Consider the following 22363-nt stretch of genomic DNA (forward strand, 5'->3'; position numbering starts at 1 on the left):
ATTTACATTTTGTAGTCCATTGTATAATTTAAATAAACATAAATGCAAATTTCGCATGTGGAAAAAGTATGTACTAAGAAATCAAGTAAATGGTTATGACAACCAGGTATAATGTATTACCAGGTATATTGTTTTTCTTTCACAATTAATTTGGCAATGTATTGTGAGTACCCATCAATCTGACAGAGCAATCGTTACATTTTCATGATTGCCACAGAAATAAATTTCTCAACATTTGATCAAAAAATAAAATAACTAATACTCTCACGTCATGAGGCGCATAGGAGCTGCCAGGGCAGTTTCATTGGCCGTGGAGCACAATCCTGGAAGGGTCGTCACTCCGACAGTTTCTTTGGCTAAGGAGCACAATCCTGGATACATAATAATTTCCTTTGAGGGTATTGCTCATTTTTTATTGAAAGGCAGTTCTTCATTCTTAATGAGCCACCATTGATGGCCTCAAATCATGTCCTTCCTAGTGTCTGTGCCACTCATTATTTGGCTCTTGTGTACTATTGTGACGTCCTGCTTTTTGTTTCGGTGTTTTAATGGCATTTTTTGAAGGCTGAAAAAGATTCACTTCTGGATTTGTTTTCCCACTCGCATCCTCTCTTGAGCAATGCATCTTAAGCGTACATTCACTCCATGCTGAGGCTGCATCACACCCAAGCCACACCGATGGGAATCAAAGGCTGGAGGTGAAGCTCCTGGTTCAATCAGCTCGATATCAAATTTTGTCAGCAGGAAGAAAAGGAATCTGAGGGGGGCAGAAAGGAGAAATACAAAGAAAGGAATCAATAAACACACTCGATTTTGAATACAGTGTATATTCATTCAAGTATCATCAATCTTCTGTTGAGCCAAAAGGCTATCACACCTCATTATGCAGAACGATAAAAACATTTTTTTCTATAAAGATATGATAATTGCAGTCACAAGCACGAACACCATGTGGTCACAAGCTTAAATGAAAAAAGTAAATATATTGCTAAATGGAATGAATTATGCAACTTTTCTTTTTGCATTTAATTATTCTATAATAAGAATAAAAGGCAGTGTGTGTGTGTGTGGCAGTGTGTGGCAGTGTGTGTGTGTGTGTGTGTGTGTGTGTGTGTGTGTGTGTGTGTGTGTGTGTGTGTGTGTGTGTGTGTGTGTGTGTGTGTGTATGTCTGAGTGTCTCCTTCATAACTCCAAAACCATGAAACTTAGCGGCCACAAACTTTGCATGCATACATCTGGACCTCCAACAGATTGCAAGGATGAAAACTGGGTGTTTGGTTGTGTTATTGCTGTGTCTGTTGGTTCGGGGTACCACGTGATTGGGGGAGAATAGAGGAAGGGTGCGCATGCGCAGAAGGGAGAAAATGCCAAATAAAGAAAACCTCTTGATTCTCGTTCCTGTTGCAGTTTACTGAATCTACGGACACTACAACTGGCGAGGAGCTAAACGTTTCTGGTGAACAATGACGGCGGTTGGCCCATTGGAGAATTTCAAGGGCGACAATTATGAAGCATACTGTTATGTCGGTGGGGTAGGGGGATATATAGATCCAGGTAGATCTGCATAGGTAGGTGCTTCGACTGTCGTGATAGGAAACCTCACCTGTAATAAGTTCTGTCTAGGCGGGTTGTCGGAGTAAGCTGCATATCTGTGTCCCCGCCACGAGGGGGCGGGGTTTGGTAACTAGAATTAGGGCATAAAGATAAGATTCCATTGTATGTCATCCCCTCTGTGATCATTCAGGTGTCCCTTATGGCAACACATCACATACATTAGCTAGGCCCAATAGAGCACCACATTAATTAAATTCCCTCGCCGCCATAATGACTTACGGACGAACAGACCGGAAGCGGCCACGCACAATGCCGGCGTGATGAGCAAACATCGAGCAGACAGGCCGAGAGCCACGCCCCGGAGAACTCGTGATTGGCAGGGGGGAGGCGCGAGTTGGAAGCAGGTCGCTGATTGGAGAGTAGGGAGGATGAGGGACATGCCACACGATGACGTGACACTAAAGGCGCGAGACGCTCGGCCAATCAGTGCGGAGGGCGCAAAGCACTAACAACAAGTGATGCGCTCATTGGGAGAGAATTGCAGGGACGTGAGGAAGGCGTGAAAGGCCTCAAAGAAGCGACGCACTGATTTTGCACAGGGAGAGAGCTAACGTCAGACGCTGATGATAAAACAACTCGCTCGCCAGCATTTTGCAGGCTTCTCATTCTTGGATTCATCCTGCCCGGACCTCCCCCCCCCCCCCCCCTTCTCTCCCGTTTGGACCTCTTCCCTTCTTGCCTTTTCGTTCCTGTTTGGACTTTCGCTTGGTGGACGTTGGAAAGATGGTGGGGCGCCGACGATCATCCTGTCCTGGTGGCTGCGTGCGAGGGCTGTGCTGTGTGGCTTTGGACAGACCGTGCAGCGATGCCGGTGTTCGCGCCAACACCCGAGCGGTTCATGCCAGCCGGAGCTGTGGTCGGACGCCGAGCTCGGAGCCTGACCATCCTTGACGAACGATTCCTGACATCCAGACAGATGAGCACAAATGCGCACACAAAGGTTTCTTTCAATTTTCCTTCCATTTGTCTTGTGTTCGAAGTCTGTGTGTAAGAGCGCTCACTAGGGGGTTTAGGTTTTACTGGCATGCTTCTTTGTTCTCGGAGTCCGGCAATAAAGCCACGGCTGATTTTGGCACATAAATTCCGTTTCTGTGAGTTATTTTCAAAGGGTGAAGACATTGTCGAGGCCACCCAGGTAAGCCGGCATTCTCCCCCAAACGCTCCTGCTCGCATATCATCCGCCATCAATTGGAAACGTCTAAAAGTACGCTAGATTAGCCATCAGTGGACGCTCTGTCTTAATATAGTCGTCCACAGGACAATACAACGCTTGGAAGCCTATTTCATCGCGAACGACATCGGACAATTCAAGGTGGGCGCCATTGCTGCCGTGATCCAAAAGGCCGACAGGAAGAAGGTGGCTACTATGATCTCACTGATCGGTAAGAGTACTTACACTACTTTGAAAGACTTGTGTCTCCCGGAAATACCTTCTGCTAAAACGTAGGAGCAGTTGTGTGAAATGCTACGAAATTATTTCAAGCCGTGAGTATTAGAAGTGGCGGAAACATCGTTTTCACCGGACGAACCAGAGTGAAAACCAGAATGTCACGGACGATGCAAACAAGTTAAAACGTTTAGCCGTCACTTGTAATTTCGGAAACCACCTCCCACGTGCTTTACGGGACCAGTTTGTTGGAGGTGTACACAGCCAGTCCACCAGGAAAAAGTTACTTTCTGAGGACAGAACATTCGAACAAGCTTTAGCTGTGGTTGTGGCTGAGGAAACGGCTGAAAGCGAAGTAAAACAATTCAATTATGGAGTGCAGGGGTGTCGGGCTCTGTGGACTTTACAACGAGCATAAAAAAAACAAAATGATTCGCATCGTGGTTCTCGTTTCAAGGATCGGTCTGAAAAAACGATCCTACCGTTTCCAAAGGAAAAACATTGCCACAGATGTGGCTCTACGGAACATCTGGCTGATACATGCAAACATGCTCGTACCATCTGCGGATACTGCCGACGTGAGGGCCATTTGGTTAAGGTGTGTTTGAAGAAACAGTAAAATGCAAATCGTCTTTTGAAACAAACCCATCATGTTATGGTTTCGAGCGATGAGTCAGAGGACGAGCTGGATACGGTGCATTTAATGCATATTAACTCTACATCTGTTTCAAAAAGCACTACTCCTCACTACCAACTCAAAATCTCCATCGACGGAAAAGAGATTCCGATGGAAATTGATACGGGAAGTTCAGTTACTCTACTCAACAGTCGTGATTTTCAACGTCTGTCCGGTGACATCAATAGCTTGAAACCAACTACAATATTATTGAAGAGCTACACGGGTGATGTCATCAAATGCTTTGGTGAGAAAGAAATGTGTGGTCAAATTGGGGAGCAACGTGGTTTTGTTACAGTGCGTGTGGTCGATGGAGCAGGACCTTCATTACTGGCTAGAGATATTATTTCAAAATTTTCCCTTCCCTGGAAAAATATTTTCAATGTTGCCGTTCCCATCACCACCGATGACATCGTCAGGCAATACCCCGAGTTGTTTTGAAAACAACGCCTTGGGAAGGTTGAGAGGGGTACAGGTTACGCTGAAGGTGCGGGATGATTATCCAGTATTCATGAAAGCTAGAACTGTTCCGTTTGCCACCCTTGCACTTTTTTTCAAATAATGCACCATTTCTTCCAGAAAATTATTGAAATAAAAAAATATTTTGGTATCCACATATGTATTTCTTTGGTTTGCTGAAACAAAACAAAAAAAAACTGAAAAGTTTACTAAATATTAGCTTATTCCACACAGAAATCCTGAAATGGCCCAGGCAATATTATTGGCACCTTTTACAAGCTGTTAGAAATAATTAGATTTCAAGCAGGTGAAATTTTATTTTCCTTTACTTTGATTTCTCCTTTAGTTTACGAAGGATTTCTCCTTTAATTTGGAATTGAAATCACCATTTATGTATCACCACTATAATTAGAATGAAATCTAATTATAGTGAATCTAAATAATTAGATTTCAAGCAGGTGATTCTCCTACACTTTGGAATTGAAATGACCTGTGGTGGGTTGCAGATGCCTGCAATATAGTCAGGTTTGTTATGTAATTTCGTTCTTTTTTTGTGGAGATTAGCAAAACTATACATTTTTGGAAAGCTGATAGCACCAGGAATCCGAAAAACCATGTTTCCATTTGCGCAAATTTTTCTTTGGCGGCCATATTGGATTTTCAAAATGGCCACCATCGGAAACCTATTTTTCGCGATATCTCAACATCCGAACCACCTAGAGTGCTGATTCCAACACCTATACCCACATTTTTGGGGATGAGGAATCACATGAAGCCATCTAAAATAATCTACACCTACCCTGGGATACCAGGTGGCAGCCTACAGCGGATTTTCAAGATGGCCACTTTCAGGAAACATGTTTTTTTCTGAATATGTATACCACATTGAGTGATGTTTCGCTACATTGTGGCACACGGATCATAATTATGAAACCACATCCCTCATATATCCTAAACAGGTGATTTATGTATTCAAGAGGTAAGTATATAGAGATGAGGCTATACAATCCATAATTATACATGTAATAATTACTTTTATTTGAACATAGAATATTTCCCATAGATGAAATTTTATCTTTGTCAACATTCATCAACATTTTGTCCTCATAGGTTTTCAAATGTCCTCATCACTGTCGTCAGAGCAGAGAACAGGTTGACAGTCATCGTCGTTTTCACATTCGGAGCTGCACAAACACAAGTCTGTGCATGCCAAGTCATTGGCACGGCACGAACACCGTCTCGATGAGCAGTCTCCTTTGCACTGACATCTGACCATCTCAAGTATTGCTTTCGGTGCTGGTGGTACATCTGTCATTAGTGGTTTCAATTCCCCATCGTTGTCCTTGAAGTAGCCATGTTGCTGTGGATCCAGGAACACTTGATGTGCGATAGTAGCCTGAGCCCATACCCTTGCCTGAAGATGTACACGATCAACATGCTGATTTAGAGCCCCTAGCGTTGGAGGTAACTTGTGACTTTCAGTCATGTGTTTACAGAAGAGGTACCAGCGCAACTCCGGAATGCTGTTGATACATATTCCCTTTGGTACGTACACTGCACATACAAATCTTGCCAAGTTGGACATCTGATCTGCGGTCACATCTGCAGCATCACCGAGCATTCTCATGGCCTGTATCACGTCACTATCGGCTCTGACGAAAGCTTCAAACCATGTTGTTTTGCCTATTCGCGAAAACCGTCCAGTATTGTCTGCTCCTGTGAATGTGTGGAATGCTGGCAATGCCTTGGCCTTTTCGACGCCAAGATTGTTCCAGATTGGTTGTACTTGCACAAGGCCCGACACAAGGGAGACAGCAGTGTTTTTGAGCAGAACATCATAGTTAGCTATGACCAAGACCAGGACATCCGTATCAGGAGAGAAGAAGGTAAGCTGTTCTGCGTTGGGATTGCGGCGAGTTGCCAGCACTGCTTGGTGAATCATCAGAGTGTCTGCCTCCTCATGATTATTGTCTTCAAAATGCACGCCTTTGTTACTCTTGGCCTTTCCTGCTGCACATATAATTATCAGCTTGGAGGCATCTCTGTTGTACTCCAACGTTTTCTCAGCCAGATATTCTGCCAAATCTGACTTTGTCTGATCGTGTGACAAGAACCACTTCATGGTGATGTGTTGGATCTTGGTATTGTCCTTCACTTGGTACTGGACTGGATTGTGCCCCCCTCGTCTTTTTTGTCTTGTGCTTTGCTTCAACGAATCGGCCTTGTAAGTATCAAACACGAGGATAACTTCGTCAAAATGTCTTGTCAGTGACATCAATCTGGTATTAAAGCTGACACTGAGATCTTCAACGGTTACTGTTGCAGCTGGTTTTGTCGACAATTTCTGTACAAGAACCATGGCGTCGACTACTGCTATTTTCATAGCTGCAGAGTTATGGACTTGAGCTTGAGGACTTGAGGTCGGAGCTAAGTCACCCGGAGCTAAGTCTCCATGTTTCACAAGGAGATGGATTAACTTTGACTTGTCAAGGCAAGGAAGCAGGTCACCGTTTGGTGCGAACAAGGCGCGAGGTGTAAGGGTGAATTCGTAGTTGCCTATTGCGTCTTTCTGGTCAACATCACGGCTTGATTTTGTCAATATCATCAGCCTTCCATACAAGTCTTTTGTTTCCTTCAAGTCGACTGACTTGTCCCTGAGCATGATCTTGGTCTTCTTCACACCAGACAAGTACATCGTGTTGTTTTCTTTTTTCACGGGTGCAAATAAGCTGACTGTTCCGTTGATTCTTTCGTCAACATACTCTTCGTACAAGTGTTGACCAATGTTGTCGATATTCAGGATTTGTGACGTGTGCTCCTCTGGGACATAGGCATGTGTGATCAAGTTGTATATGCTATTTCCTTCTGTGGTAAATGGATTGCCATGACTCATGATAGCAGCCTTGATCTTTTCAACCGCTGTATTGTTCAGATTCACTGCCCTCGGACTAAGTTCGTGGTGTTCTGTCACTTTGTCTGTTTTGGTGTCGAACTGATCTTTGAATTCTCTGGTCAGCCGTGACAATTTTGGAGAGGCCATAAAGAATCTCTGCCTTGCATTGGCATTATTGGAGATGCCTGGAAGTCCAGAATGAACCTTAATTGCTCTGTTTTCCTGTTCACAAGCGTGGTCTGCACCGATTGATACAAAGGGGATGCTAGATTTCGTTACTGAGATATTTCCATTCTCGAGTTCCCTGTATGTGGCCGGATGCGTCTTCCTCAGGTCATACATATCTGCTATGTATCGCGGCCAAAGATGTTTGTATTTGATACGATCCATGGAGAAAAATAGCTTGCTGAGTGCCTCACCAGATTCGAGGTGGAGTTTGAGATCTGCGTCCCGAGAAGCTTCCACAAAGAACAGAATTGTCTCCACTCGATGCAGGTAATTCATCAAGGACTTGAACATGGCTTTTTTGGATTGTTCTGTTTCCCAAGTCTTGAATATGTTCACAACATCAGCTGTAGTGATGACATTCAACAGTTTTGTGTTGGCTTCTTTCACACTTGTGGCTTTGGTGAACTTGTCCTTTTCTGAACATGCCTCGTCTATTTCTTCTGACATATCTGAGCAAACGGCTTTCAACTGTGGATAATCTTTGAAGAACAGGTCCAGCGCCATTTCATAAAGTGCTATATATGAATAAATATGAGCACGGAGAGTGCGTTTGTAATGCGAACATCTCAGGATCTGCCTTGTTGTTGAAGGTCCGTAGAGGTCGGCCTCTATCCACGCGTCATCAATACCTGAGTTCTCAATGGAAGTACCCAGGGCTCTCAAAGCAGCCATGACCACATGCAGCTCGCCAAGCCGAGGTACAACGGTACCTTTCAGGTCTGGCCTTGCATCCAGCAGCCTTATCACCTTTTCATAGAGGGCCATATCCCAGGAAATGACTGTAGGGTGGCTTGTACCAACAACTAAGTTCTTTAGCTGAGTTGTCTGAGAGATGACGGTCAGAAGAGTCGACCACTCGTGTGCTACTTCAGGTAGAAGGGGTAAGACTCCGACTTGTGTCAAACTGTGACTACCCGACAGCAATGAGTGGTATCCTGCCCAACCAGGTATATATGTGCTGTTTGATTTCTGCATTCTGGTGATCATAGAAGCAACCAACCATCCTAGATGTGTAAGGTGATACGCTGGTGATATACCATCCTTGCTGATGTGGAATGTGTCTGTTCTCTTTATGGTTTTCGGCACCGGCTTGTCACAATGAAGCATAGGAACCTGGTACGGGGTCACTGACAAACTGGTAGTGTCAGCTATGCTCAGTTGTGGCGCCAATGTTTCTCCTTGAGTGTCACGTTTTTGATAAACAGCAATGATTGTTCCATGGGTTGTCCCTTTGCCATCCACGCTGTCTTCAGCAAAGTCTGTGTTATCAGCTGCAAAAAACACAAAAGTTCCCTTCTTCAAAAATGGAGGAACATAAAGTCCTTGGAACTTCAGGGTGTTTTCCACAATGGCATTTGCTAGGGCTGTTTCGAGGTGCATAACACGACTGTACGAGACACAGTAACCTTGAGAGCAGAGACTTTCCAGGAGTTTCTTGTTTCTTGTGTCATGGTGAACTGCCAAGGCTAATCCTAGAGACTGTGGAGTTTCTTGTGATTTGGTTGATCGGAAGGTCGCAGAATCAGTTTTGGGCCTATAGTTCACTTGCTTGTCAGATTTGAATCCACCCAATAGCATCTGACTAACAGCGAGTACTTCTCTGTTAACGTGAGTGGTTCGTTTTTCAGTTTCTAGTGTTTCTGTTGGCCCCACCATAACCCATCTGATCATTGCGTGGAGTGCTGCTGGAACATCATCTGTGCTGCTAGTGACCTGTATAGCATCGGATGAGTTTTCCTGTTGGTGGAAGTTCTTGATAATTCTGCGCAATGCCTTTGCTGCTTTATAGATAATATTCAGATCGTCTACTTCACTTTCTATCATGGCAGACTGAACCATATCGGATTCGCATGCATCTGGGGAGTAAAGAACAGAAGGTTTTCTCCTGTCCTTTTGCCTAACAGACGTTACGTGTGGTAGTTCTAGAAGAATTCTCTCCTTGAGCCAGTGTCTACTATATGCAGGGAAGTGGTGCGCCAATGCATCTGTGCCACCAAGCAAGTTGATGTATGTTGTTTCAATATGTGCCATGGATAAGTATTGTTTATTCTGAGTTTGACAGTCGACAAGGCTAATCAACTCAATCAAACATGATGTTTGAAACGGATGACCTCTCTCTGTTGTTCCCTTGTTATCCTTGGTACGTAACACATGGAATACATTTGTTGTCCAACATGACTTGTGGTATTGAACATCGATTGCATGTGCATCAGTGGGTGAGATGGATGTGTTTAACCTAGTTTGCAGGGTGAGATTTCCAGACAGCTCCACAGCATCGTGTAATGCTTTCCCACCGTTTTCTGTTCTCAATGTGTACAATTTTTGCTCGTTATCTTCCTGGCAGAAAAAGCAATGTTCCTTAATGAATGGAGCTGTTGCAGAACGTGTAAACGGACTGGTGGTGGAAGTTGATGGTTCGTCCAGTTCTGTGCTTTTTCGCTTTTGTCCACGTTTTTTCTCTGTGTAGGAGCCGGCTGAAATGTGATATTGATGGCGGTCTTTGGCACGTTGTACCTTCTCTTTGTTGGTTGCATTTGAATAACAGATACGATGCCAAACTGCATTATTGAATTGCAGACTTTCACTTGTTTCATCCTTTAAGCGACTGTGAATTTTAACATATTTTCCATCATGGTAGGCTGCTCTATCATTAAGGGTTTGTAGCAAGTGTTCAAACGAGTCCGGTTTGGGCTGCTGGACAAGCGTTCCATATTTTGCTGAAGCGGTTTGACAAATTATGCAGTGCTGCCACTGTGTGGGCTGAGTCGTAACTTCACTCATCTTCTCTCAAGACCTGCAAATATATAAAACGACAACAGGTAAGTAATTGTGAGCTTCATGAGGTTTATTTTAAATGAACTATTAGGTCTGATATAATGACTTTCCATGTACATGAACTGAACATGTTGAAATGATCCCATTTATGACTATGACTGTACTGAGGCGAAACATCACTCAATGTGGTATACATATTCAGAAAAAAACATGTTTCCTGAAAGTGGCCATCTTGAAAATCCGCTGTAGGCTGCCATCTGGTATCCCAGGGTAGGTGTAGATTATTTTAGATGGCTTCATGTGATTCCTCATCCCCAAAAATGTGGGTATAGGTGTTGGAATCAGCACTCTAGGTGGTTCGGATGTTGAGATATCGCGAAAAATAGGTTTCCGATGGTGGCCATTTTGAAAATCCAATATGGCCGCCAAAGAAAAATTTGCGCAAATGGAAACATGGTTTTTCGGATTCCTGGTGCTATAAGCTTTCCAAAAATGTATAGGTTTGCTAATCTCCACAAAAAAAGAACGAAATTATAAATCTGAACATAATGAACCTGACTAATATAAAAATCACTCATTCAACCAGTTTGAATAGAGAAAAGGGGTAATTCTGCTGTTTTGTGTCACTGTGTGTCCTGCAATGAGCATGGAGAAAAGAAAGAAAACCAGAGACTTGCCTGAGGAGGTCAGACACAAGATTGTAGCCAAGCATGGACAATCTCAAGGCTACAAGTCCATCTCCAGAGATCTTGATGTTCCTGTGTCCACCGTACGCAACATTATCAGGAAGTTTAAGGCCCATGGCACTGTAGCTAACCTCCCGGGACATGGCCGCAAGAGAAAACTTGATCGAAGATTGCAGCCAAGGATTGTTCGAATGGTGGAGAAAGCACCTCAATCAACTGCTAAACAGATTTAAACTGACCTTCACACATGGTACGACAGTTTCAACTTGCACCATCTGTCACCAACTCAATGAAAGGGGGTTCTATGACAGGAGCCCGAGGAGGAACCCACTGCTGAGAGAGAGACATAAGAAAGCCCGACTGGAGTTTTCCAAAACACACATGAACAAGCCAAAATCCTTCTGGGAGAATGTCCTGTGGACAGATGAGACTAAATTAGAGCTTTTTGTTAAACCACATCATCTCTATGTTTACAGAAAACAAAATGAAGCATTCAAAGAAAAGAACACCATCCCTACAGTCAAAGGTGGAGGAGGTTCAGTGATGGTCTGGGGTTGCTGTGCTGCTTCTGGCACTGGGTGCCTTGAAGGTGTGCATGGCATCATGAAATCAGGAGATTACCAAGGCATTTTGGAGCACAATGTTCAACCCAGTCTCAGGAAGCTGGGTCTCCGTCGAAGGTCATGGGTCTAGCAGCAGGACAATGACCCCAAACACACTTCAAAAAGCACTCAGGAATGGTTCAAGGCCAAATGCTGGACTGTTCTGTAGTGGCCAGCAATGAGTGCAGATCTAAATCCCATTGAACACTTGTGGGGAGATCTGAAAACAGCAGTTGCGAGAAGGCACCCTTCAAATCTGGGAGAAGTGGAGCAGTTTGCACAAGAAGAGTGGGCCAAACTGCCAGTAGAGAGGTGAAGGAAGCTCATTCATGGCTATAGGAAGTGCTTGACCGCAGTTATTTTGTCCAAAGGCTGTGCGACCAAATATTAAGTCTCGGGTGTCAATAATTTTGTCAATGCCATTTCTTTTTATTTTCTGGTTTAAAAGGATATATTAAGTTCTGAATCGAAAACAAAGGTTCTGTAATATTAACAGTGAAATAAGGAATTGTGGAGAACAAATGTTTTGTCAATTTCAACTTATTTTTAGAGAATATTGTGAGTTATTTGAAAAAAGTGCAAGGATGGCAATACTTTTGTCCACGACTGTAGATATATATATATATATATTGTTACGGCTCTCAGAGACGGCACTCCCCTAGCAAGGGGGGGTTAATCCCCTTGGCCTGTTAAGCTGGCCGTCTCTGATCCTGGTACCTGTAACGCTCTTTTGCGGGGTGGAATTGATCAGGGTTATTGGTCCAGGTGTTCTCCCGAATACCTTTATCAATCCCTCCGCCAAACAGTGAGACAAGTACTGCTCGAACCACGGACAAGATGGTATTTGCCGAGCGGTTTAGCAATCCACGGTTCGAGCCGTTATCAAGACACTAAACCCGATTATAAAGCGTTGGCCAAATCGTGCCACAGGTATTCAATCGAAAGAAAAGACTAAAGCGATCGGGGAAGAATGAAACCAAAAGGGTAAGAAATATCAGACATTTATTAATTATTTACAAAACCAAAGAAACCAAAGGAGGAACGAAAGCAATATACAGAAGAAGAAGAAGACACAGGGCAAGCCTTAAAAGAGTCTTATATTACGATCCCAGACAAACATACACACTCACACGGGGATTGTAGCTGGTAGGGTGGAAGGTCCAGGTGGATGGTCCAGGCGATGGGGTCCAGGCTCCGGTCGCGCGGGCGAAAACCCGGCAGGCAGCTTCGCGCGTATCGTTCAACTGCGAGCGGACCTTACGCTTACGTATAGCGGGGGGACTGGGATGCTCTGTACGTAATAAATGAATGGCTTTGCCAAACGCACACTCTCCAAGGTTCTCTTATAACGCCTTTGCAATGAGCGCCGCAGTAGAGTTCTTTCGCCACTGCCGTGTGCACGCGAGTCCCGTTCAAGAGTGCCGCCGTATGGTTCTTGTGCCAGAGACGTCCCCCGCGCAGTTATTCCAAGAGGAGCCTGTCGAAAGAGGTCCGTCCAAGGGCTCTTCGCGCGCTCTTTTATAACGCGAGCCAAGATCACTATGCGCTCCTCCGAAACCACGCCCGCCACCGAGCTCATCTCAGCCCTGGTTGGCTCGCCGAAAGGGCCACGCCTCGGTCTCAGCGCTCCCGCCCCCCTTCTTCTCCGGCTTGACCACGTGCGTAATGGCGGCGAACGCTGCTGGCAACGAAGTACCACAATTTGGAGAGGGAGAGCAAAATGGATGGAATTGGGCCTATCTTATTTGATTAATGCAACGCAGATTCAAATACTGGGAACAGATCCTTAACTGAAACACATAATAATGAAATAACTATGAAGAGGGCCTATGGTTCGCTACGTGTTGTTCATGGACTAACTAGGGTGCGATCATTAACCAGCCAATTGAGGGGGATATTTACAGGGGAAGCATTTATAAGGGATACATTTACTAAAATTTCCTAGTGAAGGTTCTAAAAACCGTAACACAGCACCCGTTTTTCCGCTAGGGTCGTCTCGACACGAACTAACTTTACTTAATGTGACACTCAGGTGGAATAGCCCTCTACTATTAACCTTACCCATGAGTGCGACAGTTTTAAAACAACTACGTATGTCCCGCCTGCTACGTTGCATCCTACCTAACACTCACACCCACAGGATAACCGAATTACGGAATTATTCTCAAACTATACATTTACGGTGGGGAGCATTATTTACAAAACACTAATTTGTATTTACACTGCAACCCAGGACCTGTCATTTTGGGAGACAAAAGATGTTTCTGAAAAAGAGGAAGAGCATGCACTGCACTGCACCGATACACCATACTCAAGTGCCCGGGGATGCACAATTGATATTGCAGTGCACCCCCGAGCACCAGAGCATTACAAAGCACCAAAGCACCAATCAGCACCAATCAGCACCAGAAAACCACACAAAGCACCATCCAGTGCTCATTGCACATATTTCAAATAAAAACAACACAAACTGTTGCCCGTTTTCTTCTTGTTGTTTCTGCTCCCTCTGCTCTGCTGGTCCGATCTTCCTGATGTTGTTCTCTCTTGTGGCTTGCTGCCTATTTGCACATAATAAAAAAAGCACAAAACGTGTCCATTTTTATTTATGGCCAACAGGGGCCAACTATGGGTGATCCACCTGTATGGCAAAAAGGGGCCACCTCACCGTGGTCCGCAAGCCAACTCTGCTCTGGCCATCATGGCCGGTCCCAGCAGAAGGGCCAGGCCCCAACACGTGGGGTCCATCAGGGTATGGTGCTTAGCCACAGAAGCGTGTGGTCCATATGGTGGTGCTAGGCCGCAAGTCGTGCGGTCCATAAGGTGGTGTATCGATCCAGGCAGGCTGTGCAGCGGCGGCTCGGGCACACAAATGCGGCTCCTACACGCTTTCCCCTCAGTGCCCAGAGAGCACAGTCCATAGGTGGGGAAGGAGGACAAAGCAGAGTCAGCGGGGTGCAAGGGCGCAAGGGTACACATCAACACAAGGTAATGCAGAGGTGAGGTGCGCAGGAGAGCGAGCGGAGAAAGCTCGTCCCGATCGTACGTCACCCCACCCCCACCCCCCCCCCCATCACCTAATCCACCCTTGCCCCTTACCCCATATTTACAACAATTTACAATTCGTCTCTACGTCCTGTCTTCCCCATATCTCCCCTAATTCCAAATTCGTCCACAATCCCTCTAACCAAATTTGCCATCGATTCAAATTCCTCATCAATTCCTCATAAGGAGGAAGAGATGGAACAACAAGCACAATGTCACCCCCACGTCATGATGCATCTCACCATTCCAAAACATTTGCAAAAATCACAAAACAACCATGGTGTGGAGTCATGTCATCACCTCAGGTGAGTGGCTGCAGATGGTGCGAAGGGATTTCCATCCTAACTATCCTCTGAATGACTTTAACACTTTTACTCTACCCGGGGTCTTTCCCTGCCAAACCATTGGCCACCTTACTCTATGCGGTTCTAAAAACCAATTCCCACTGACCATCTGTGGCGCTCACCAATTTTGGGTCTCACTCCCCCGATTCAACTCCCTGTGCCTTCGCACAATTTCCGGGCTGAGTCGTGTGGCTCACCAGCAGGTCTACTCACCTGCACCCCTCCGCTACTGTAGTTGCCTCTGAGCTTACCTGCTCCTTTCCCTAACCTATCTACCTGGGGAAGGCCCTCTGGTGCTCTCCCCACTCGGTGCCCTCTCTGGCACTGGGCTACCCGGGTCCGTCCTCCGGATCCTCAGGCCCCACTGAACAACTCTACTGGCTCCCATAGCCCACCTGCGGCCTCACCTGGCCGACATCCTGACAGTGGTGGAGTGCCCATTCAACTACACTCACTAACAGGCCACATGCCCAGCCATTTCCACTTCACTAATGCACACATCCAAACACCATTCTACCACACGCACCACAGATGCCAATATCCAACCACAATTTACCTACTCCCTCTACCTAGTTTTAAACTACCCTCCCCGGGTACTCATGAAAGGGATCCATCCTCCCCATCCACTCCTTTCGCACGAAGCACTCCATGCCACATATTCCACACTGCTCACTCCACACCATCCATTCCATACTCCATATATTCCATATATTCCATACCAGCTATTTCACACAACCATTCTCCATACACTCCATGCTCCATTCACTCCAGACCATCTATTCCATTCAACCATTCTCCATACACTCCATGCTCCATTCACTCCAGACCATCTATTCCATTCAACCATTCTCCATGCACCTGTATTTGCACACCTGTGCTCACACACACCGGGTGCCTCTTGCACCTGTCGTCCCTCCAGGACCATTCGCTCAATACAACTCACAATCGCACTTTTCACCGTACGCTGCTCAATCACCTCCTTCACACACACTGCATCGTCTATGCTGACTACCCCCCTTCTGAAACTCGCGCTTCCCAGTCACCCCTTATACCATTGCGCTCCCTCGTCGTTATAATCCACCTAATCTATTCTACGTCCCCACTACTTGTACAATGTCACTACTTAATTCTACAGTTACCTATTGTCATCTCTAGGTCCCTATACATTTATCCTAATCCGCCCTCGGCGAGCTTACACTGCCAAACCCCATAAGTATATAGCTCATGTGCCTGGGGGGATGTGAGGGATGGTGGATTTACCATCCTTCTACATCGGGCATCTCCCACTATCAATTTTGCCCATCCAATTTTTTGCCAATCAAATTTGCCAATCATCTTCGCCAATCAAATTTACCAATCCAATTTGCCAATCATCAATTTCCTACCCCTATTCGTCCATTATTCTGAGCCTCGGTGCGTCATTACATTTGCAAAGCTCGGCTTCGCAAAGCTGCACAATGCATACAGGTGATTTGGTCTCCTACAGGTTGGGTCCGTCCGGCATTCGGTTCAGGGGAGGAGGTTTGGTTGGGCCAAGGTTTAAAGCACCATCCCGGCGCGGGACCTTTCGCTCCCAGGCGCGGTGGGCCAATCCTGCCCGGGTGGGACGCCGCCACCACAAGGGGGCACCGTTCCGATCCCTCCTACCTTCCCTCGAACCGGACTGGTCGCCTTGCCCGGCAAAGCCCGGACTCGACCGTGCGGGGCAGGGCCTGGCCCGGATCATGCGCGGCACTCCAAACAGGAGCCACGCGGCACCGATCCCCGCCGGCTCCCGCAATACACACAGCCCGGCACGGACCGAGAGCTCGCGCCGGTTAAACGTCGGTCTAACCGCTATCCCGTTTAATGTCGATGCCTTACTCGCATGCTCGCATCCATACGCAACCCCTTTCACACTCTCCAAACCCGGCGCTCCAACGCCGCTCGTATATCCCACACACTTTGTCACAGCACTCGCTCGTGCATTCTCCCCTCGCACAAACTCAGGTCTACTCATAACGCTCACATACTCTTTTGTGCACTAATCCTCACTTTCGACAGCACACTCTGTTATCATGCACTCCTCTGTTACACACCTTTCTCGTGCACCTTCTTGCGCATCCATTCCACCATTCGCACACCCTGTTACACACCACTCCTCTCGTGCACCTTCTTGCGCACACTCATCGTTCACACACTCCGTTCCACACCTTTCTGTCTGTCTGTCGGAGCCTGTCGAAAGAGGTCCGTCCAAGGGCTCTTCACGCGCTCTTTTATAATGCGAGCCAAGATCACTATGTGCTCCTCCGAAACCACGCCCGCCACCGAGCTCATCTCAGCCCTGGTTGGCTCGCCGAAAGGGCCACGCCTCGGTCTCGGCGCTCCGCCCCCCTTCTTCTCCGGCTTGACCACGTGCGTAATGGTGGCGAACGCTGCTGGCAACGAAGTACCACAATTTGGAGAGGGAGAGCAAAATGGACGGAATGGGGCCTATCTTATTTGATTAATGCAACGCAGATTCAACTGCTGGGAACAGATCCTTAACTGAAACACATAATAATGAAATAACTACGCAGAGGGCCTATGGTTCGCTACGTGTTGTTCATGGACTAACTAGGGTGCGATCTTTAACCAGCCAATTGAGGGGGATATTTACAGGGGAAACATTTATAAGGGATACATTTACTAAAATTTACTAGTGAAGGTTCTAAAAACCGTAACAATATATATATTGTTACGGTTTTTAGAACCGGCACTTGTAAATAATAATCCATTGTAAATAATTCACTGTAAATATTCCCATCTTCTCAAGGTTAAAGGTCGCACCCTAATTAGTCCATATACAACACGTAGGGCACCATAGGATAGTTATTTCATTTGTATGTGTTTTAGGTAAGGCTGTTTCCAATAGTTTGAATCTGCGTTGCATTAATTAAATAAGATCGGTCCTTCAATCCCATTCATTTTGCGGCTTGCCTCTCTCCAAACTGGTACGCGCCTTTGCTTGCCAGCAGCGTTCGCTGCAGCATTCGCTGACTGGCTCAAAACGCCATTACGCACGTGGTCAAGCTGGAGAAGAAGGGCGGACCGCCGGGAGGAGGCGTGGCCCCCCTGTCAACTCGTCATCAAAGGTGGAGCCAGCGAGCCCTCACCAACCAACCAGGGCTGAGGTGAGCTCGCTAGTGGGCATAGCCCGATGAAACGCGGCTTGATCTCAAAGCGCACGATATAAGCGCCCGCGCAGAGCCCTTGTGGGGACTACTTGTTGAACTGCTTCTCGCCACGGACATCTGGCTGGAGCTGCGCGTAAAACTTCCCCGGGGTCTTCTGTTGAACTTCGGCACTTCATACATGTTGAGAGAGAGAGAGAAAGCCAAATACCTTCCCCGATATATGAACCCCGACAAATAAGGTCCGCTCGCGTTCCAACAAGACATGAACAGCGCTGCCTGTCGGGTTTCGCCACGGAACCGGAGCGTGGATCGGAACCGGAGCGTGGACCGGGGTGGAGCGTGGATCGGAGCCGGGGCCTACGCTGTCCAATGCTTGGACCTTCCTTCCCTGCCATCATTACCCCGACGTGTAAGTCTGTTTGTGTCGTCCTGGGGCGTGATAATTAAGACTGTTTAAGACTGCACTGTGTTCTGCTTCTTCTTCTTCCCTTGTACATTCTTCCTTTCGATTCCTCTTTAATTATTGTTGTTAATAAATTCCTGTGTTCTTCCTTTACACTTTGGTTTCTTCTTTCATTCGATCGTCTTAGTCTTTTCTGTCCATTGGGTACCCGCGGCACGATTTAGCCAACCGCTCAGGATCGGGTTAGTCCTTTTGTTAATGGCTCTGGCTTCGGAATGCTAACCGCTCGGCAAATTCCATCTTGTCCGTGGTTCGAGCGGGAATTGCCTCCCTGCTTTGCGGAGAGATTGGCACTCAGGTGTTTGGGACCGCCATTGACCAATCACCCTGGCCAATCTCGACCGCAGAGGAGCATTATAGTTTCCAGGATCGGGGGATGGCCAGCTTAAAAGACAAGGGGATTAACCCCCCCTTGGTAACGGGAGTGCCAAACCCTGAATCCGCAACAATATATATATATATATATTATATATATATATATATTATATATATATATATATATATATGTATAAATATATATATATATATATATATATATATATATATATATATATATATATATATATATATATATATATATATATATATACATACATACATATATGCTCTGCCTGCTCTGCCTGTTTGACTTGGCATTTAATATGGAAAAAAATTTTTTTTCTTGACCTGGGTTTACTTTCTTAACTCAGTATATCAATCTGGTGAGTTTGTTTTACACTTTGGTGATTTATTTGTTAAAAGAACCATGTCACTGAATGTCTGTCGCAGCAAGAAGTCAACAACAGGATTATATCACAGGTGCCGTGGCAAAATGTACGGACAGGTGCATTTGATGATTGGCTTCACAGTCGGGTATACAAGGGTTGTTGCGTTTTGTATTAGTGGAAAACAACTGCTGCACATCTCCAAAAGTTATTGCCGCTTCCTCTGGAGATGGTCCGTCAACTCGACAATGCTGTTTGTCATGGAGTGGTGGCTTTACAAAATTACGGCATGAAACAGCGTGCTATTGCTCGGCAGTATGGCATCACTCAAGGTCAGGTGTCAAAGATCCTGAAACGAAATGCTCAGAGGGGTGTCCCTACTCCAATACCGAGGCCAGGACGTCCCTGCAGAACCACAAGAAGGGATGATCGCCAGCTGCACCGGTTAGTCCAAAATGGCCGTACCAAGTCAGCTAATCGGCTTAGGGCTGAGTGGCAGCAACTGACAAATGTGCCTGTATCCAGAAGGCTAGTCAACCAACGACTGGATCAAGCAGGCTATCGTGCCAGGCATCCCCTGAGAAAGCCACGCCTGACCAGACAACACCGCCAGCGCCGATGGCAGTTGGCCAGAGAGCACCGTCAATGGCAGCCAGGACACTGGAATCACATCATCTTCAGTGACGAGTCTAGATTTCTGGTCTATCGTCAAGATGGCCGCGTCCGAGTGCGCAGACAAGTGCATGAAGCCTACAACAAAGATTGTATAGTGCCAAGAGTCCAAGCTGGAGGTGGTGGGGTGACCGTTTGGGCTGCTTTTCATGCAGGGGGCAAAACTGACCTGGTTGTTCTGAATGGAAACCTGAACCAGTTCAAGTACAGGGCCATTCTGGAAGAAACATTGCTTCCATTTGCTCGTGCAGCCTTTCGACGAAACTTTGTCTTCCAAGATGACAATGCACGGCCTCATCGTGCTCGCATGATCCAACACTTTCTTGCTGACCGTGGTGTCGAGCATATGGTGTGGCCTGCCATGTCCCCGGATATGATTCCGATAGAGAAATTGTGGGCAGAATTAACGCGTCAAATCGACTACTTGGACCAGCAGCCGACCTCTGCACATGAATTGCAGCAGGCTATTGTCACTGCATGGCAAGCGATTCCTGTCCAAACCTTGGCAAATCTCGTGAACTGCATGCCTCAACGTGTACATGCTCTCCTGAATGCTCGTGGGGGTTACACGAAGTACTGAACTGTAATTTTACTGTCCGTAATCCCAGTCGTAATTTAACTTTTGTTTTTGTTTAAAAATTTTTTGGCTAATGTGCAAAATAAAGAGATACTTCTGGAAAACGTACAGAAGTTTAACACAGTACTGTCCATGAATTGAGTTCGATATCAGTTTACATCACTTTCAAGCATCCATTTATTTGTTTCGAAATGTCAAATGTGGTTTTTGTTTCTTTGGTCACATTAACAAAATCTAGAATAATTTCAAGATAATTCCAATTAACTTTTTGTTCTAAGACATCTTCAAAAGTAAGTTCACCCCCACAAAAAAAATATTCCATATTAAATGCCAAGTCTGTATATATATATATATATATATATATATATATATATATATATATATATATATATATATATATATATATATATACAGTTGTGAATATACTGAGGACTGTATATATACTGAGGATTTTTTTTTCTTTTCCCTCGTATGCAAGAGGAGCAATGCACTGTTAATTACCCAGATCAATGAGTATGAGTGTTGAGGCAAAGTGCAGAATTAAGAAAAGTACAGATTTACACCTGTAACCAATATTCCAATTCGTTAATTTTATCTTCTCAGTGGAAATAACATTAAGTTAAACACACTTACGTTTTAATGGTTGATGTTGCATATGCCTTGGCTACACAAGCATTGTTTCCAGATCCCCATGGCAATGATCCCAGGTGTAGATGCTGCCCTCTCTTGTAGAACTCTGTTCGTCGAGATCCATCAGGTCTCAGGAAACGATCATACTGAAAGGTCTACGAAGAAGAAGGAACCATGCCATGCCCAGTCAGTCAAAGTCATCTGTTACTACTGGGAAATTAGGTAGATAAACTGATAGACTGAATTAATGTGGTGTCGATAGAGTGTCTACATGATGGGACAACTGTCCTTCTTCTGTGTCGAAGTTTCAATTGTGTATCTTGTATGCTCTTGTACTGCATGATTACACATTAGGTTAAATTATCTCGTCAAGTGAAAATTTTATTCAAATCAGGGAGTTGTCTCAGTTAAGACAAGCAGACAAAAGCCATTGCATAATCAAGATACCAACGTGGGGGTAATCGTGCACTTCTGGGTCATGTTGTGGACTCAGAAAAGGGAAAAGGACCAGACGATCTCCTCTGCGGAAGAGCAGGTTTGACCTTTTGTCCTTCTTCAGCCACAAGTCCTTCACGACATTCCTGCTCAAGAATGGCGCAGCCACTAGCCGTAAAGTCTCCTCAATTGCGCTGTCTGTGAATAATACCAAGCCTTTACTGTTGATAGAAAAACACATGACACGCTGTTCACAAACTTTACCAGAATCAGTAGAGACGACACCAGATTCTGCACTCACCTAGAACTGGGGTGTTATGGAGGACTTCAATGAGGGTAGCACCATCCTGTACATGGGTAGCTGCGCTCAGCTCGAGCATCACGGCAGTGAGGGCATTTCGATCTTGCAGTAGATAAAGAGTTAACCAAAATGCTGCTGGGCCTAGATTACCCTGAAGTGAAGACATAATCCCCATGGTCAACAAACACCTTCCATCCAAAAAATAAATATATATTGTCTCCTAGTACGACTACTACTAGGCTGACAGGATGGCCTAGAGATAGGCACACAAGCCTCAAAGCTGTCTTGCCTAGGTCCGAATCGTGACCCAACTTTAAACTCTCATTTACTCCCAGCCCCATTTACTCCCATCTTCTTGGCGGGCTGGCAAAGGAACCGTTTTTGGCCCCAGACCGTAACAAAATGGCTGGCTAGGTCTGATGTTCAACTGAAGGTGCAATTTGTTATTTTTTCAGGGTTCCAATGATAACTCGCCTAGTCTTCGTCAAATATACTGTGGGATATTTAACGTCCACCAACAACCAGTGTTGGCAGATGGGTCATCCTGCTGAACATCCATCTAATGGACGGTGCACACATTGATGCCTCGCTCTTCATCTGAAACACCAGATGAGACAGTTACAACTATTACACAACCAACTATTACACTGTTTACAACCACAACATATGATATTCACAAAACATCCGAGGTATTACTCGATCGCCTCTGGAAAAACCCAG

General features: G+C 45.6%; 1 protein-coding gene across 1 annotated transcript in view; it reads right to left on the reverse strand.

Annotated features, from left to right (window-relative positions):
- Nucleotides 1–383: 383 nt before the first annotated feature.
- PTGIS (prostaglandin I2 synthase) overlaps nucleotides 384–22363 on the reverse strand; it is a 30858-nt gene continuing 8878 nt past the window's right edge. Inside the window, exons 7-10 of the mRNA XM_068120905.2 lie at nucleotides 21644–21794; nucleotides 21359–21540; nucleotides 20911–21062; nucleotides 384–757 (exon numbers count right to left, since the gene is read on the reverse strand). Coding sequence (XP_067977006.2) covers nucleotides 577–757; nucleotides 20911–21062; nucleotides 21359–21540; nucleotides 21644–21794 — 666 coding nt within the window. The 3' untranslated portion in view covers nucleotides 384–576. The remainder of the gene's footprint in view (nucleotides 758–20910; nucleotides 21063–21358; nucleotides 21541–21643; nucleotides 21795–22363) is intronic.

Source organism: Myxine glutinosa, chromosome 6 (assembly GCF_964187855.1).
Source record: "Myxine glutinosa chromosome 6, kmMyxGlut1.1, whole genome shotgun sequence".
Taxonomy (NCBI): Eukaryota; Metazoa; Chordata; class Myxini; order Myxiniformes; family Myxinidae; genus Myxine; species Myxine glutinosa.